Source organism: Penicillium psychrosexuale, assembly GCF_028828465.1.
Source record: "Penicillium psychrosexuale strain IBT 29551 chromosome Unknown utg000004l, whole genome shotgun sequence".
Classification (NCBI taxonomy): Eukaryota; Fungi; Ascomycota; class Eurotiomycetes; order Eurotiales; family Aspergillaceae; genus Penicillium; species Penicillium psychrosexuale.
In genome coordinates this window covers 2,519,725-2,535,795 of record NW_026643189.1, presented here as the reverse complement: position 1 = coordinate 2,535,795, position 16,071 = coordinate 2,519,725, and the positions used below count along the sequence as shown (strand labels likewise).

General features: G+C 46.7%; 8 protein-coding genes across 8 annotated transcripts; 5 read left to right on the top strand and 3 right to left on the bottom strand.

Annotated features, from left to right (window-relative positions):
* Window positions 1-419: 419 nt before the first annotated feature.
* N7518_006777 (uncharacterized protein) lies at window positions 420-1,637 on the bottom strand (the record flags this gene model as incomplete). The annotated part of the gene is made up of 1 exon (XM_057187704.1): window positions 420-1,637. The coding sequence occupies one exon, from the start codon at window positions 1,635-1,637 to the stop codon at window positions 420-422; it is 1,218 nt and encodes a 405-aa protein (XP_057039407.1).
* A 1,124-nt stretch (window positions 1,638-2,761) lies between these two features.
* On the top strand, window positions 2,762-3,412 carry N7518_006776 (uncharacterized protein; the record flags this gene model as incomplete). Its single annotated transcript, XM_057187703.1, has 1 exon — window positions 2,762-3,412. One exon carries the CDS (start codon window positions 2,762-2,764, stop codon window positions 3,410-3,412), a length of 651 nt encoding a protein of 216 aa, XP_057039406.1.
* A 332-nt stretch (window positions 3,413-3,744) lies between these two features.
* On the top strand, window positions 3,745-4,903 carry N7518_006775 (Gfo/Idh/MocA family protein; the record flags this gene model as incomplete). Its single annotated transcript, XM_057187702.1, has 2 exons — window positions 3,745-3,781; window positions 3,843-4,903. The coding sequence occupies 2 exons, from the start codon at window positions 3,745-3,747 to the stop codon at window positions 4,901-4,903; spliced, it is 1,098 nt and encodes a 365-aa protein (XP_057039405.1).
* Window positions 4,904-5,373: 470 nt separating this feature from the next.
* N7518_006774 (uncharacterized protein) lies at window positions 5,374-6,416 on the top strand (the record flags this gene model as incomplete). The annotated part of the gene is made up of 2 exons (XM_057187701.1): window positions 5,374-5,786; window positions 5,840-6,416. The coding sequence occupies 2 exons, from the start codon at window positions 5,374-5,376 to the stop codon at window positions 6,414-6,416; spliced, it is 990 nt and encodes a 329-aa protein (XP_057039404.1).
* Window positions 6,417-6,870: 454 nt separating this feature from the next.
* Window positions 6,871-7,740, bottom strand: N7518_006773 (uncharacterized protein; the record flags this gene model as incomplete). The annotated part of the gene is made up of 1 exon (XM_057187700.1): window positions 6,871-7,740. One exon carries the CDS (start codon window positions 7,738-7,740, stop codon window positions 6,871-6,873), a length of 870 nt encoding a protein of 289 aa, XP_057039403.1.
* Window positions 7,741-9,836: 2,096 nt separating this feature from the next.
* On the top strand, window positions 9,837-11,940 carry N7518_006772 (putative flavin-binding monooxygenase; the record flags this gene model as incomplete). Its single annotated transcript, XM_057187699.1, is given in 6 exon segments — window positions 9,837-10,288; window positions 10,305-10,462; window positions 10,521-10,627; window positions 10,692-11,227; window positions 11,294-11,747; window positions 11,806-11,940. 6 exon segments carry the CDS (start codon window positions 9,837-9,839, stop codon window positions 11,938-11,940), a joined length of 1,842 nt encoding a protein of 613 aa, XP_057039402.1.
* A 131-nt stretch (window positions 11,941-12,071) lies between these two features.
* N7518_006771 (aminoglycoside phosphotransferase family protein) lies at window positions 12,072-14,003 on the bottom strand (the record flags this gene model as incomplete). Its single annotated transcript, XM_057187698.1, has 5 exons — window positions 12,072-12,898; window positions 12,956-13,178; window positions 13,237-13,470; window positions 13,544-13,716; window positions 13,784-14,003. 5 exons carry the CDS (start codon window positions 14,001-14,003, stop codon window positions 12,072-12,074), a joined length of 1,677 nt encoding a protein of 558 aa, XP_057039401.1.
* Window positions 14,004-14,463: 460 nt separating this feature from the next.
* Window positions 14,464-14,697, top strand: N7518_006770 (uncharacterized protein; the record flags this gene model as incomplete). Its single annotated transcript, XM_057187697.1, has 1 exon — window positions 14,464-14,697. The coding sequence occupies one exon, from the start codon at window positions 14,464-14,466 to the stop codon at window positions 14,695-14,697; it is 234 nt and encodes a 77-aa protein (XP_057039400.1).
* Window positions 14,698-16,071: the final 1,374 nt, after the last annotated feature.

Sequence of the window (16,071 nt, the reverse complement as noted above, 5' to 3'; positions counted from 1 at the left end):
AGTTAGAAATTGGATTCTAAGAGGGGATCTATGAGTGAATGGGATCATGAAGTAATGAGATATATAGGGAAGAGAAGAGAGGAACTAGCCACCTGAAACTAGACAAGAGAAAAGGAAAAATGAGGCATGTGACCTCATCTGCACACCGACATTGGCGTGCGTTGTGCAAGTCGGCTTTGGTACACGCTGCTTCATCAGCTGTAGGTGGTATAGTTCCAGTGGTTTGGCTTTTCCTTTTTTCTTCCTCTATCCTTTTCACGCCATCATAGAATACCCCTAGCTAGCTTTTGACTTCTTCCCCGACCTCGTCTTTGGGCATATCTGGTTTGGGATGCGGCTTGGTCTGGCGAGTGGATTGTTGAAATAACGCTATGTAACTATAAAAGGTAAGACAATATTTCTGTGGTCCGGAACAGTGGCTAATAGGGATATTCTTCGAATCTAAAATTCCAAAGAGTCTTCGCCGAGTCATCGAATCCATATCCTTTGGAACTAGTAGCTCCAATATGCTGCAGTAAGGACGGGATCACTGCCCAGCGCGTCCAGCCCTCACGATCCGCTATCTTCTCCACCATCATGTCTACCAGCCAATCGGTCGTCAGGTCCGTCTGCCCAAGGAACTCAGGTATGATGGAACGAGGAAAGACGAGGCCCTGCGAGCAGCATCCATATTTGTTCATTTCATGGACGCCACGGGTTATGGGCCACATTGTCTGTCTTCCCGCCATAAAATGGAGCGCAATGGCAGCGGGAATGAAAATGCAGGATGTGATCAAAATAGCGTTGGTTGGAATAGTCTTCAGTTTGGTCCTGAATACTGTTTTGGAGGCAACCATTGTCCCCGTAAGCAGAGCCCAGACCATGAATGACCAGGCCAGGTATGCCGGCCACTCTTCTGAATTCCATCCAAGAAGCTCATCGACATAAAAGAGTCGCATATATATCCATTTCTTATTCACGTTCCGTTCTTCCACAACTTCGAGAGCCTGTAGAGCGGACGGGAGCCAGCCCTTCACCGCCAGAGTATCATCTTCAATCATCGCCACGTAATCCGCGCCAGTGTCGTAACAGTCCTTCAACAAATGGGTATAGTCGTAAATCGTTTTGTTTCGATAACATCCACCTTTCTCCCAGTCTTTTATACGCTCAAAATCGGGATCATCTTCTTTGTACGTCAGCAAGCGGTCTGGCAACGTGCCAAGCCACTTCTCTGAGTAAATCGGATGTTTTGACGGATCTGTGTTACCGATGAGAATGTTCAGATAAATGCTCTTCCTCTCTGTTTCGCTAAGACCGGCCAGGAGAGAGGCCACTGTTAAGCCCGTATATTGCTCTCCCCTACGAGCGACAGTTGCTATTCCAAGACATATCGTAGGGGTCCAGTTTTGCGGTCTTATTAGTTTATTGATGCTACCAGTATCTCGTAAAAACTCCTCTGCCTCCGCGATTCTGATGGACGAATATCGCCGCTCGTAGGCACGAGAGGGGTCGAAAAAATAAGAGGTGGGATCTCGATGGCTGGCGTAATGATAGTAGTAGAGGCAGAGGACGTAAAGGAAGGACCAAGTGCAAAATATGAGGCTGGTAGTCGAAAGATAAAATCCCCCGGGGCACAAACGACGCGACGAATCAGCCATTCTCGCTTGCAGTCCGTTGGGTGAAAATTATATGAGGGAGGTGTTGGTGACGAGGAATAGGGGTAACTGGGTGTACCAGGCACAACACCCCAGTATCGAGGACTAGCAATTATTGGACATATGTAAAGTGATAGATGGGTGATTAGAGATTAGGTTGAGGGGTAGATGTCTGAACATCTCGAACTGGGTGGTGATCACCTGCGACTGGGGGCCTATGTCCTTCGGAGTATCGTAAATCCTTCGCTCCTCGTATACTCGTATCCGCTTCCTACGGCGGCTAGAAATTGATTGTGATTGGTTAAGAAGGACTACAGCGCTCTGGTAGCTTGGTTGGTTAGGCAAACACGCTGTCGGCTATTGCAGATCCCCAAAGCCCGGGTAATGACAGTTCTATTACTCCGTACTCCGTATAGCATGGACAATTACGGCAGGTTTTAGATGATATAATTTCTTTACGGTCATTTTTACCACCTTGGTCTCACCTATTCTCAGCCCTGGAGACCTTTTATTCTTATCATAGGCCCAGCCCCCTGCCTGAAAATTCAGTCACAGCGTTCCTAGCTTGGACAGTGCCGGCCTTGAATAGCGGTCCAATCGCACTTTCCCCAGGGTCAGTTATATGCCTAATGTATACCTTCCACTTTCTGGCCGGATGTTTCCTCCTTCTGTATTTATACTTTGAGTCGGTTAAAGTAGAAAGAGCATCGAAAACCCAAGGATCTCTATGATTCCAGAACTAGTCCCTGTCAGATCGATCAAGAACCAGCATTCTCTGTTTCTATAGCCTACCAGCATATATAAACAAAGCTAGTAGGAGATACAAAGCTTCTTTGCGTGCCCATTTTCACAACTTGTGCGTTATAAACAAAGAGGCAGGCAACAGTTTCGTCTACAAAGGTATTGTGATCTTCTAATCGGAATTCAATTTCTGATAGACACAAAGACAACAAAGAGGTCTTTGAGATCAAATACAGTATCGAGATGCAAAGAGACAGAATGCATAGTCCCTCGGGGCTATATAAATCGCCCTCTTCGCCTCGAAGATGGTATCTCATCAACATCATTTTCGAGTACCTAGCTCGACAATTATTCTCTAACTAAACGGTGACATACCAGCTTGCATCATGAAGTTTTGGAAATGCATCAAAGCTCCAAAGCAGCCGCCTCAACGGTTCCCACTCGAGGTAGCGGAAGCCTTCGAACCCGAGAAAGAGATCATCCGTCGATTGAATCGTACCGGCTCTCCCCCAGGAAATCTCCTTTGTTTATTCCCGGACCCTACACCTGGAACAAGTCTTAACCAGTTCCGTTTTCAGCTGCACCGAGAAAACGGGGTTCTGCCCGGCCTCGTCGGTTACCTCGAGAAGTATAGCAGCGCTTCGCACTTGGTCTGGAGCATGTGTGCTCTTCTTGCAGATAGCGGTATCGATCCAGACTGGACAGATGCATTTGAGATGTGGCGGCCACAGTGGAGACAGTTCGCTAACAGTTTTGAAATGCAGGGAAATACCTCGCGTGCTTTAGACATTCCCCCCTCACCAGTCCGTGTAATGTGCATTCGAAAACCTCACAGCCTTGATATGTATAAGCTTTATGCTGTTAACCCTAAGGCGAAGAAGCGTGATCAAGAGGGTCTGGAGGATCTCTGGAGGTGGATGCTTGATGCACCACCCGAGGTTATTGTTCAAGGAGCTTTTTCCATTAAGCTTGAGGTTGAGCCTTGGTTCCCTGGCGAGGATATATCGTTTGCTGTCTCTAGTAGCTGGTATGAGTAAGTCATTTACTGCTTCGCTGCACCACCCATTTCTCTTCTCGCGATCCAAGAGCTCAGTGGCATTAAATAGACCAAAAATAAATTTCAATAACGTCCTGATCTGAAATCTGAGCTGTATATATAGGCTTGAGGTAAAGTACAATATTGTACGGAGTACGGAGTAGAGGTTCGTCGGATTACCGGATTTAACGGAATATGTATTCCGGGTAAAATGAGGGGTGACGATCAGGTGACGAACCCCATACTATATAATCGATTCCGCTTTCCAGCTTGAAAGAGTCACAACACAATATACATCCTTTCTTGCAATCTTCCACATTAGATATAAACATCATGTCTGACCTACCCAAGGTTCGTTGGGGTATCATTGGTAAGTTTGCGTTTATTCCCAATGGCTCTCAGTGTTGTGGTAAGCTAACGTCTTCCATAAGCTACCGGCCTGATCTCATCATGGTTTGTGGAGGATCTGGTTTTCGACTGGCCAGAAAAGAAAGTTGAGCATGTTGTTCAAGCAATTGGCAGTTCAAATCTTGAAAAAGGCCAGGCATTTGCGAAAAAACACTGCCCGAACCAAAGCCCAAGCGTCTATAGCTCTTATGAAGAAGTCTATCGCGATGCAGACGTTGATATTGTTTATATAGGAACCCCACATGGGGTTCATTATCGGGATTGCATGGCGGCGATCTCCGCAGGGAAGAATATCCTATGCGAAAAAGCTTTCACACTGAATGCCAAACAATCGCAGGAGGTATTCAATGCCGCTCGTGAGAAGAATGTATATGTGGCAGAAGCAATGTGGCTCCGACACCGACCGCTTTTCACCGAACTCCGGCGCTTGCTCCATGAAGAGAAGATCATTGGTGACGTGTTCCGGGTGTTCGCGGATTTCGCGTTGGGTATTGATGTTGCCACACGTCCGTCCACATCCCGATATCGCGACCTGAAATTGGGAGCGGGGTCATTGCTAGATATTGGGGTGTATTCGCTTACTTGGACGAGAATGGCACTGACTGGAAATGGGTCTGATCAGTCAGAGAAGCCGCGGATTGTGGCCGCGCAGAGCCATGAAGCAGGAATTGAAGAGACGACCAGTGCCATCTTGCAGTATCCCTCGACTGGAAGGCAGGGTATCGTTACTTCAACCACCAAAGCTCCCGGAGGTCCCGGTCAAGTCTTTGCGGTTATACACGGGACCAATGGGTACGTCGAGGTAGAGGGTAGGATGCCATCTGCGCCGGAATCCTTTACTGTGTGGAAGAGGCCTCAAGGGAATCCCGACCATGCGCTTTTCCCGAGGGAACAGTGTCAAGGGAAGAAATACGACTTTCCGCCCCTGGGGCGTGGCTTTGTCTATGAGGCTGAACATACGGCACTTGATATCCTCGAAGGCCGGAAAGAGAGCAGGACTATGCCGTGGGCGGAGACAATTTACATGATGGAGATCATGGACGAGATACGACGACAGGGTAACACAGTCTATCCTGGAGAGTGATGGGGCTCTAGATATGTATCTTTGTTCTAAGGGTATCAAGAAATATCACCGGAAAATACACCTAAAAGCAATCTGTAATTGTAGATCTATATGGATGGCAGCAGCAGTAATATGAAAGGCACACTGGTAAACATTTACGTATGAAACTGCCCCGCTCTAAGGTTAACCTTGAGTGGATCCCGGCAGGCCCACTCGGGTGGGGATGCCCACCTGGGCAGGTGGATCCTATGCAACCCGGAAGTCTGGTGGTAATCTACTCCGTACCATTGATGATATTCCATATGCCACTGCGCTGTACGTAAAATGATAGGGCGTTTGGGGCGATTGAGCGTTCTTCCCCGAAAATATTCAAATGGCGGTGAGCGAAGCGAGGCCCTTCCAACAATCTGCTCCCATTGTTAGAAGGCTCTCATTCCTCTTTCTTATATTATCTGCTAGTTCCGTTGACCCTCCTAACCTCCTTCACCAAAATGACGAAATATGTTGTTTACAGCCTTGAGAGCGCAATCAATGCTTTCTTTAGCTCGAGTACCACTACAACGAGACAGCAATGCGATGACTTCTCCATCGCTCGTGCTGGTGGTGTCTCTACTCCTTTACAGATGCAAGGAGTGTGCAGTTATACAGTGACAGCGGGACCCGACAAGTCCAAGATCTTCCAGTTTCGATGCGAGGACTCTACGATTGATATTGGTAATATCAGTCTTGCCAAGGCAGTCCATCCCGAGTTCATTGCTAGCTGCAAGTATCTCGGGACCTTGGGCAATTTACAGCCACTCCATATCTACGAGATGGAGAACCTGTCTGGAATCACTCATATCATGGCGCGCATTCCACCAGACGACATGTCCCGACAAAGTAATACCATCAAAGACCTTGCTAGGTATGTCTAGGAAATTTGTGGCCTCGTTGACAAAAGCTGACATTATCGAATAGGTTCTTTGCACAGTCGTGGAACAACGATCGACGACCATGCTCAGATGACACCGCCATCTTACTTAAGGAGTTTCAGTCTAATTTTGACCTTCTTGCTCAAGACCTGCCGTCCCGCTTTGCACCGAACTTAGATATGGTTCGTAAGGAGCTCCCGTTGCTCTTCTCAGGAACGCTCCCTTTTGTTCTCAGCCACCAGGATCTTAACATGATGAAACTCCTTATCGATCCAGAAACTGGAAATATAACAGGGATTGTCGATTGGGCGGAATCTAGAATTCTACCGTTCGGTTTCGCGCTTTACGGGCTTGATAATATTTTGGGCCTGATGGGGTCAACGGGGTGGCACTACTATGATAATCACCGCAAATTCGAGAAGCTCTTCTGGAAAACCTTTCGAGAAGAAGCTAATGATTTCTCCGATGCTGATTTGCGTTTGACCCGCGTTGCGAGAATGGCCGGGCTTTTCTCCCATTATGGATTTGTTTTTGACATTAAAGGTGCGGTGGAAAGTGTGCGGATGGACCAGGCTGATGGTTCCCTCGCATATCTTGATGCTTTCTGTACTACTAATGAGTAGACTGGTGTTTCATCGGTCGGCTTGTTTTGAAGGCAGGCAGCGTAGGTGACAAGGTGTCATTTTCTGTTGTATTGACATTATACTGCGAACATACACATTGATAGTTGGTCAATTAAGTAAATATACCACACCAGAAAGAAATGATTTTAACACTATAGGGATGAGAAGGGCCAGATACCTGATTTCCAGGCGCAGCCCCTGGCGTACTCTGATTCCCCGCTTCGGACCCGCGTCGTGTCACTTGGCAAGGGCCGGGTATGTACACCTGCCCGTTTGCATGAGGATACACGTCTTCCGGGCGCTGATTGGCCTATCCTAATTAGAAAGGAAGCAACGACTCGTTTGATATGTTTGCCTCGCTACACAAATGCAATTTTCTCATTCGAAACATTACGGACCATGAAAGAACATACGAGTTGAAATATAATTTGCAACCATGAACCGAGAGCTCCAATCACTGTGTAGGAAACAGACTTTCCATGCTGTTAGATTGGCTGAACCGTTCCCAGCCAGTTGATGTATTCGTAGCCCGAATCCAGTAGCCCCCAGACCCATTCTTCGTCACGACAGCCACAGGCGCTATTGTGATGTTCCATGTGTTTACAATCATAGGGCTGACAAATATGACTGACGTTTTTTGCTCATGGAGACTAGCACCGGAGAAATCAAGGCCTGTATAATCGAATGTTGTCCAGTGGGATACCACAGCAAAGCCTAGATTTACAGTGCCACGTAGCGCTAAGGTGAGAGTCTTGGATGTATGATCTTCGGAGAATCGAAGGCTCTGCTGGACAGATATCGGAGATGTATATTGCAGTGTTGTGAGGCGTATATCTCGTGCAATCTCGGCAACCGACTCTTCTTTCAGCTGCTGAGTAGAGAATTTACACCGAAGAGCGCCAACACTACAACGAATGTAGTATGTCCCAGCCTTCGGGGGCTCAAGAAAGCGGCGAAAGTTGATAATCCCAAAGTAGTCCACTGGATTAGGCAACATAGATGGAGGTTGAGGGGAATAGACGGATTTAAGATACCATGCAGCGATGACATCATTTCGTGTGATTTGAATCTCGGATGAACACTCTTTCAGTTCAGTCTGTGATTTCATCCGCAAGTCGTCGACCCATTCGCCTGGAATGTAGATAAACTTGGTTGTGAACTCCTCAAGTAGCCCAAATTTCATAGCAAGGATAGTCAGCAGCACGCACCACACAGTCATTGCAAGCTTAAATATTCCACTGTCATAAATTTGCGCATGTATCTGGTAGTGAAAATTGGATTCTGTTTCGGTGCACTCAGTTTTGACTTTCATCAGATCAGACATTCGGACATTCCCGGCGTCAGGTGGAAGAGCAAACAAAGGAATTGGCTTATTAGACAATAGGTCAGAAAATGCTTTAACCACTTCCCAACAATCATTGCCGTCACATATATGGTGTGTTATTCCAAAACAGAGCAAAGTAGCATCTCGTAGGAGAGTAACACGAAGCCGGAAATTGTTTTTGCGGCTAGGGGAGACATTGAATATGAATTTATCATCAACTGAAGATATTTCCGGGCTTTTCATGATGTTTGGCTCATTGCTATACTGGTCGTGGTGGATTGGAAGATAGGTAGCCAGTGATTCATCAATAGCCCTGCTGGCGTAATCGACAGTAGAACCACAGGTAAAGGACCATGGTTTTGTCTAGAAAATGATATGAGCAGGCTGTAGTAGCGGTAAAATAGACTTATTCACATCTTTGATTAGATCACCGCCAAGTATTGGCCATAGTCCAACTAACTCGGTGAGTTTCCCCCTCAGAATAGCCGAATCGAGAACCGCATCGACAATCAAGCCCGTATAGATGGTACTATGGTTTCCTAAAGAGCTGACACTGTTGCAAGTGTATTTCGTAGAGCCCAATTTTGGACCCTCCATTTTTAGATTGAGAAAGGCTGAGATAGGTGAGATTCTTTCGTATATGAACTATTGAGAGAGTTCTCTCGGGGATTTGATAAAAAATGGGAGTACTTTTGTACTCTTGTACCCTTTTCTTCACTGTTTATTACGAGTAACCTCGGAGTAAATAGAAATTATCTTCTAGATGTGAACTGTAGGACATATGTAGTACTAACATTTATTTGCTTTTTTCCTTTATTTCCCCTTTTCGTCTTTGCTGCTATTCTGACTTTTAAGTTTCAACTACTCGATCATTAAACATCGTAATCCTTTCAAGCGCATACAGCGAATGTAATAATAGGAGGTGTCATGTATTGTATTACCTAATGCAGGCTGCGTGTACAAATCTCGCAAATTATTTGAGCGGGGGCAAGTCTCGTGGAGGTTGAATCGACTCCTCAGCCTTGACTCAATTGGCGATGACAATCTCTTTGCTACTGTCTGGAAGTCTGCATATGGTCCTGAACAGGACCTAGGGCAATATTTCTCTCACTACAACCGGCTTCATAATGAATATCAACAGGTGGATCGTCCACTTTGGAAGATTGAAAGAGATGAAAAGGATTACTTTCGAAACCAGGACTTCAGAAACACAATAGCTAAGAAGCTGACGCTTATATCAGAATGGAAGACCCAGTATACGCACAATGATCTACTCAGACTTCGGAAAGATATGTTTGTCGCTTCTCTCAAAATGTGGAAGTGGATCCAACAATTCATACAGGACTGGGAAGACATGCCTTGATCTGCCCAAAAATCAGAATTCATTTTTCCTTCATTTTTTTCATGATATTCACTCTATAAAGTTGAAGGATATAGATCAGACAGTCATGGCCCATTACATCAGCCATCGCATTCAAATTCCAATTCCGGCTAGTGGTAGGATGTATATAAACCGAAAATAAACATCGTGGGAGAGCTGAGGCATTCCATGGTTGCACGGAATTGTGGAGACCCCGGGTCCACTAATATACTTCCCGCCGGGCAGTGACCAATCACATTGTAACTAAATGACCCACACTGTCCGACCTCAAAAATGTAGACGACTTCGAAGGAAAAGAAATATGTGCTTCTCTTTGATTGAGTCATCCTTAGTGCAGAGGCCATGCTAACTAATACTCTCTATATTTTATGTCGCCATATGCAAGAGTGAAGTAGAGCTCAATATAGCCCCTGCCAACCTGCCTCAAGGGTCAGCCCGGGGGTCATCTTCCGATCTCCCCCAGAAACTCGGGGAGGATGCGGGGTGACTGACGCTAGGCACTCCAACTGCCCCTCGCTCGGTACTACTCCGTGGTACACCACTTGATTGACCGTGACAGGTTTATCCGGCAGCATGGAAATAGAGGGAAGACAGAGGGTATAAGAACTGCTGGCAACGGTCGGCCCTTGAAGCAGATAGCATACCCCTGGGTCGTTGCCTGAGCTATACTGCTATAACGCCCGTTCAGATTTTGTGCAAATCTACCATAATCAAGATGGCAACAACATTAACCGGTGGAAACCCACACATCATTCAACTACCCAAAACGCCCAAAACTCCCTCCGACGTATCCCCCGACCCGCAAATCATCGCCCAGCAATGGCTTTTGGCTCTCGAAGCTCAAATCTCTCGTCTCGAAAATTTGAACATCAAGGAGCTATTCCACGCTGAGTCCTGGTGGCGCGACATGCTGGCGCTAGACTGGGACATACGCACCGTACGCTCAGCCGCCGAGATTCAAAACTTCCTGAGCAAGCAACAACCCAGGGCAAAATTGTCCGAATTTCGGCTCCAGGGTATGGGCAAGTTTCAGCCACGTCTGGAGCAGGTCGTCGACGGGTTGAGCTGGGTATCTTCCATGTTCTTCTTCGAGACTGCCGTTGGTACTGGAACGGGTATGTTGCGTCTAACCCAGGCAGAGGATGGAGTTTGGAAGGCCTATGCTATGTATACGTCATTGCAGGAGCTCGGCTCGGCTCAGGAGCCGCTCGGGAAGCGTCGTGCTGAGGGGGACGACAGCGTCGATGCCTGGTGGTACGGCTGGGGGCACATGGATCGAGCGCAGGAATCGACAGAAGGAGTTTTTCAATGAGGAGCCCGCTACTTTAATTGTCGGGGCTGGTAAGGAATTTTTTATGTTAAGACGGTTGTGTATTATTGAAATACTAACAGTCAATAGGCCAAGCTGGATTGAATATAGGTGCGCGTTTGCAGAGCCTCGGCGTGTCGTGCTTAATTGTCGACAAGAACGAGCACGTTGGAGATAATTGGCGTAACCGGTACCGGGTAAGCGACATTTAAAGGACTCGATCTATGCTATGGAGAGAAATACTGATTTATCGCGATGCAGACACTTGTTACGCACGATCCAGCCGAATTCACACACATGGCCTATCTGCCCTTCCCGCAGAACTGGCCACAGTTTACACCGAAAGACAAGCTGGGTGACTGGTTTGAAGCATACGCCAGCATTATGGAGTTGAATATCTGGATGCAAACCTCAATCGTCTCAGCAGAGTACGACGAAGCTGTAGGCCAGTGGACGGTTGTCCTCGCTCGCAGCGATGGGTCCCAACGCACCCTCCGACCTCGTCACCTTGTATGGTGTACAGGACATTCAGGCGAGGCAAAGGTTCCCTCCTTCCCGGGACAAAACTCTTTCCAGGGTAATGTGTACCACGCTAGCCAGCACCGCGATGCTTCGGAAAGTGATGTACGTGGCAAGAAGGTTATTGTCGTCGGGACTGGTAACAGCGGTCATGATATCGCGCAGAACTTTTATGAGAACGGCGCAGATGTCACTATGCTACAGCGCAGCGGGATATATGTTATAAATGCCGACAAGGGTGTCTTCATGATGCACAGTGGAATGCATGAGGATGGCGGGTACGTTCTCAGAGTCTTTCCTATCTCCCACCCCATATTCACATAATATTGATACCAAACGTGTAGGCCACCGACCGAAGAATGTGACATCGTCTGTGAGAGTCTCCCCTGGCCTGTTCAATTTGCTTTGAGTGTACATATGACGAAGCAAATTGCCGACGCCGAAAAGGAGACCCTAGATGGACTCCGTCGGGCTGGCTTTGAACTTGATTTCGGGATAGATGGCGCTGGCATTTCACGTGCATACTTTACCCGCGGTGGAGGTTATTATATAGACGTCGGGTGCAGTCAGCTTATCATCGATGGTAAAATCAAGGTCAATCACAATCCGGGCGGTATCACTGGCTTTGGAAATCACGAGCTGCTTTTGGCGAACGGTGATTCCCTGCCAGCAGATGTTGTTGTCCTTGCCACCGGATACGATAATATGCGCACGACAGTGAGGAAAGTCTTGGGTGACAAGGTCGCGGATCGGTGTTCCGATGTTTGGGATCTGGATTCAGAGGGAGAGCTTCGAGCTGTAAGCTGCCATTTACTCCGACGATCCCTTTAAAATAAATGCTAATCACACTGTTCAGATGTGGCGCCCCAGTGGTCATCCGGGATTCTGGTACTTCGGCGGAAACCTCGCCTTATGTCGGATCTACTCTAAGTTTCTGGCACTCCAAATCAAGGCCGTCGAGTCTGGAATATCAAACGGTGTACGACAGTAGATGGGGAGAGGGCCTTTGTGATTGTCCAAATTGCATTTCATGTGTAATCAAAGAAATATTGCAACTTTGGTACTGCAATTTGACACAGTAATACTATCTATTCTGATAGATGAATAAACTCCAACGATGCGTCATACCCCAAATGGCGTGTCGCACCACAGTAGCCTCTCGGCTTCTAGCTCCTCCTCATATGTATCTCCAGTGAATGCATCACTAATGACAGCTTGTATTTCTAGGGGTGGCTGTGCGCCATAAAAAAGCTTTGTAAACTCCCAATACTCAGGATAGAAGCCGGCACATTCCCAGTCCACAATTGCAGACAGGTGCCCACGGTCAATAAGAATATTGCTGGGACTCAGGTCCGCATGGGTGAACACAGACCGGTATGGACGCGCGTGGACGGCCGCAATCTTTTCCCTTGTCGCATTGAGCACGTCTTTATGGACGAGGAAGGAATTGAATTCAGAAATCTGGTGAAACGGACCACATATGCCGGAGGGAAAACGGTAATCAAACAATGGGCCACCACGAGTGTCTCCAAAGCGATACGGGGTCTGGTTTGGGATAGAACGCAGTTGCGATAAGGCACTCTTCAGGTCTTTTGACAGTTGCTCGCGCTCCGAGTATGAGAGTCGATGGAACACAACATCCAGCATTTGTCCAGGCATGCCCGTCATGATAAGAAGGTGGCGCGCGCTCTGGTAATCATCTACCCAGAGGGGTGCGGGTATCGAGGTATACCGCTCCACAAGCTTTAGTGCCTCTACTTCATTAGCAGAGCGAGTGCACTCTTTTGCGTACAGTCCGAACGGCAACTGGTGCAAGCGGGGGCTGAAACACCGCGGGTAGAGACGGCTACCTAATTTCAAGAGCACGCTGTAACACTGGACACGTATCCAGTGGGGCACTAGATGCCAGAGTGAGCGTAATATCTTTTGAGTAATTATGTTCAAGTGGACTATCCCAAGTGATCAAATTAGCATTAGTATCATAAGTAAAAGGCTTAGTACCATACATGAAGGGTGCGAGGGCCAGCCCTCGGCGATTCGTTCTTCGACATAGAATAAATGCAAGGAAGCTGCGATGCGGTGATGTGTTCGTAACAAGAATGGATCTGGAAGAGGCTTATTGGCGTCTTGGCTCTCCATGATGAACATTTGCGCCGCCAAGTCCCAGCGGCTGCCATCGCTAAGAAAAAGCCAACCACAAGGCTCGGGGAACAGTCTACACACAAGGTACTGGCAGCAGATCAGTTGGAAGTGCTATGAAACAGGTAAGATTCTAACAAGTACTAACATAGACTTCGCTGGCGGTTTTGATTCTGGCCTCGGTCTCATCATTCCACTGGTCAGGGGTATTAGTTGGTGGAAATATTCGGATGTGACCATTTCGAAAAGCCGAATGAACGCTAGGAGAGAGTAAAAATAGATTTTTCAGCTGATATTCCACCACGTTAGTCTGCAAAATGGTCTGAAGCTCGGATGTTTTAGCAGGGGTCAAAAATGCCTCCAGAAGAGGATAAAGAGAACCCTGTAGTAGTTTGGCAATTTAGTTGACTTTCTGTTTCTCAGTCTTGGCTCAAATTTTCCCAATAAGCACCTACCTGCGGATCCATGTCACTGTCATCGAAAAGGTTCGGTGGGATCACCCAGACATGATCGAACCGAACGGATACGTTGGGGTCCGATGGTCTCTGGTCTAGCATTAGACAGTGTGAATTGTCTCGAGCTTCAACGAGTTTTTGTGCTTGAGATGAGACAGAGTTTCGTCTGGTGACTGATCTTATGCTTAGCGGAGACATGGGGGCCATTGGAGACGCTGGGGACGCTGGGTTTCGACTAACACTTCGTAACCAGTCGCTTCCAGTCAATTTTTAACTCATGCAGTGCTTGCTCCGGGGAACACGCAGGGTGATCATGAATCCTTTCCCAGATATAGCAAGCAGCATATTCTGGATCAACGGCCTCATCCAAAAAAGCTCTCCAAATGTCGTGCTCGGTGGGTGTGAGCTGGGCGGATTCAATGAGCCGGATAGTTGGGTGATATCTTGCTGGTGGAGTCATTCTCAATTATTGAAGGATGTATCTGAATCACAATATACATCGATGTATTTATTGTAGTTCACTTCTCCCTGCTGTTGATCCGACAACGGGTAACGGGGATGGATGGAGGAGGTTGGGGAAATGTGGACCTCCGAAATTGTTGTCGGAGTATGCAGGTCAGCATACCGGAGGATACCGGAGGATCTATTAATCCTAACAATGTGTATTGTTTATTTTAGTTTATGTAATCAGGCTCCATAAATTGCCAGCTGAGCCAGTTCAGAAATACAGACTGATTGACACCCATTCATTGGACCATATATTTTACGGATACGGTTAAAGCCGACAGTTATGAGCCCGGTTCGCACCTAACGAGACTACTAGCGACCAATTGCTATAGAAAGTGTCTCGCGAAGCCCTATCAAGCTATCTATTCCTCCCTTGACGAAGCTACACAGTTAGCTATCACTTGCTACCACCAATGGAAGCAGCATCAATCCTCTCCGCCATGAAGGGCGAAAAACTGAAAGATGCACCCCAATGGCGTATCTGGTATGCTAAAGTGCAACTTTATGCTACCCAAAAGAACGTCTGGGATCTATGCAACCCAGATACCCCGGCAGATGCTAGGCCTACTATCCTCACTGAACCAGTAGAACCAGCCTACCCCCGGACAACGACGACGAGAAGCTTCGACGAGTTTGGCGAGACTTGATGGACTTGTATAAGATGAAGTACGCCAGATGGGAGAAATAGGCTAAAGGATTAAGTGATGTAAACGAATATATCCTTACCTATCTTGATCCTATATACCATCTCTCTATCCTGCCGTATACGACTCCGTACGAGAGACTGATCTACCTGAAAGCTCGCTTCGCTAAGTTAACAGCGTACGAAGAAGAAATCCGAATGAACTAGAAGTTGTTCGCTATGCAGAAGCCAACTGGAGATATCGAACAATAGCTCCAAAAGTGGAACTTACTAAGGGAGTAAGCTGTCAGCCTAGGTATCAGTGATAGCGATACCAACAGAGACTTCCTATACACAGTTAAGGAAGTACTACTAATCTAGTAGTAAAGAAAATACCAAGAAGTGGTCATAGATAAGAAGAAATACGATACTCAAGATCTTCTTAAATCTTTCCACGCTATAAACCGGGAGATTGGGGTTAAAACCGTTACCTCTACTAATGCTCCGAAAAGTGCCTTCTCGACTTAGCAAAGGAATCCAGAAGCTAAGCCAGATAAAGAAAAACAAGAGAAGGAAAAGCAGGAGAAGCAGTCGAAACTCCCGTTCAAGCAACGAAGGTATCCATACGGCCATAACCACCCAAAACATTGGGTAACAACCTACTAGATCATAAATAAAGCGGCTCAACCAGAGGGTTTTGTACCAAGTAAAGATAAACTAGAGAAGGCTAAGAAGGTACTAGCTAAAGATACTACCTAGAAGCAATGGGTTAAGAAAACAGTAGCAGAAGCTTAGATAAAACCTCAGTAAGCTCCTTAGCAAGTTCCTCCACAAGTAGAAGCAAAGCCTTAATAAGCGGCAAATACTACCGTCTAGACTAGTTTTACTACTTTCATATACCATAGTCCATAAGCCGTGCAGATTAGCAACCAGGTACTAGCTACTAAGAAAAGCGAAGCTTTCCTCTAAGATAGATAGATCTTAGATACCGGATCAAGCTCTTATATCTATAATAATAGGGATTGGTTCATTAATTTCATACCAGAAGTTAACCAGGTAACTACCGGAGACAGTTTAACAAAAATCCTAGGAACTAGGACTATCCAGCTTATAGGACAGCACCTAGAAACCAGAAAAATCGAGATCAAACTAAGTAATACACTATACTCGCCGACCTTCTATACAAACCTAGTATCGTATACAGCCCTATAAAGGAAAGGAGGTTTCTAGTACCAATACACTAATTGTATACAGGATCCTAACGATCTCCCTATCGTTAATATATGCCTATAGGATCATTTCAATCTGTGGATTTTCGATAAGCCGGACGAGAAGGCACCCTTATAAGCATATACCACAAGAACCTCGGTAAAGCTATAAGAAACAAAAAGCTTAGCGG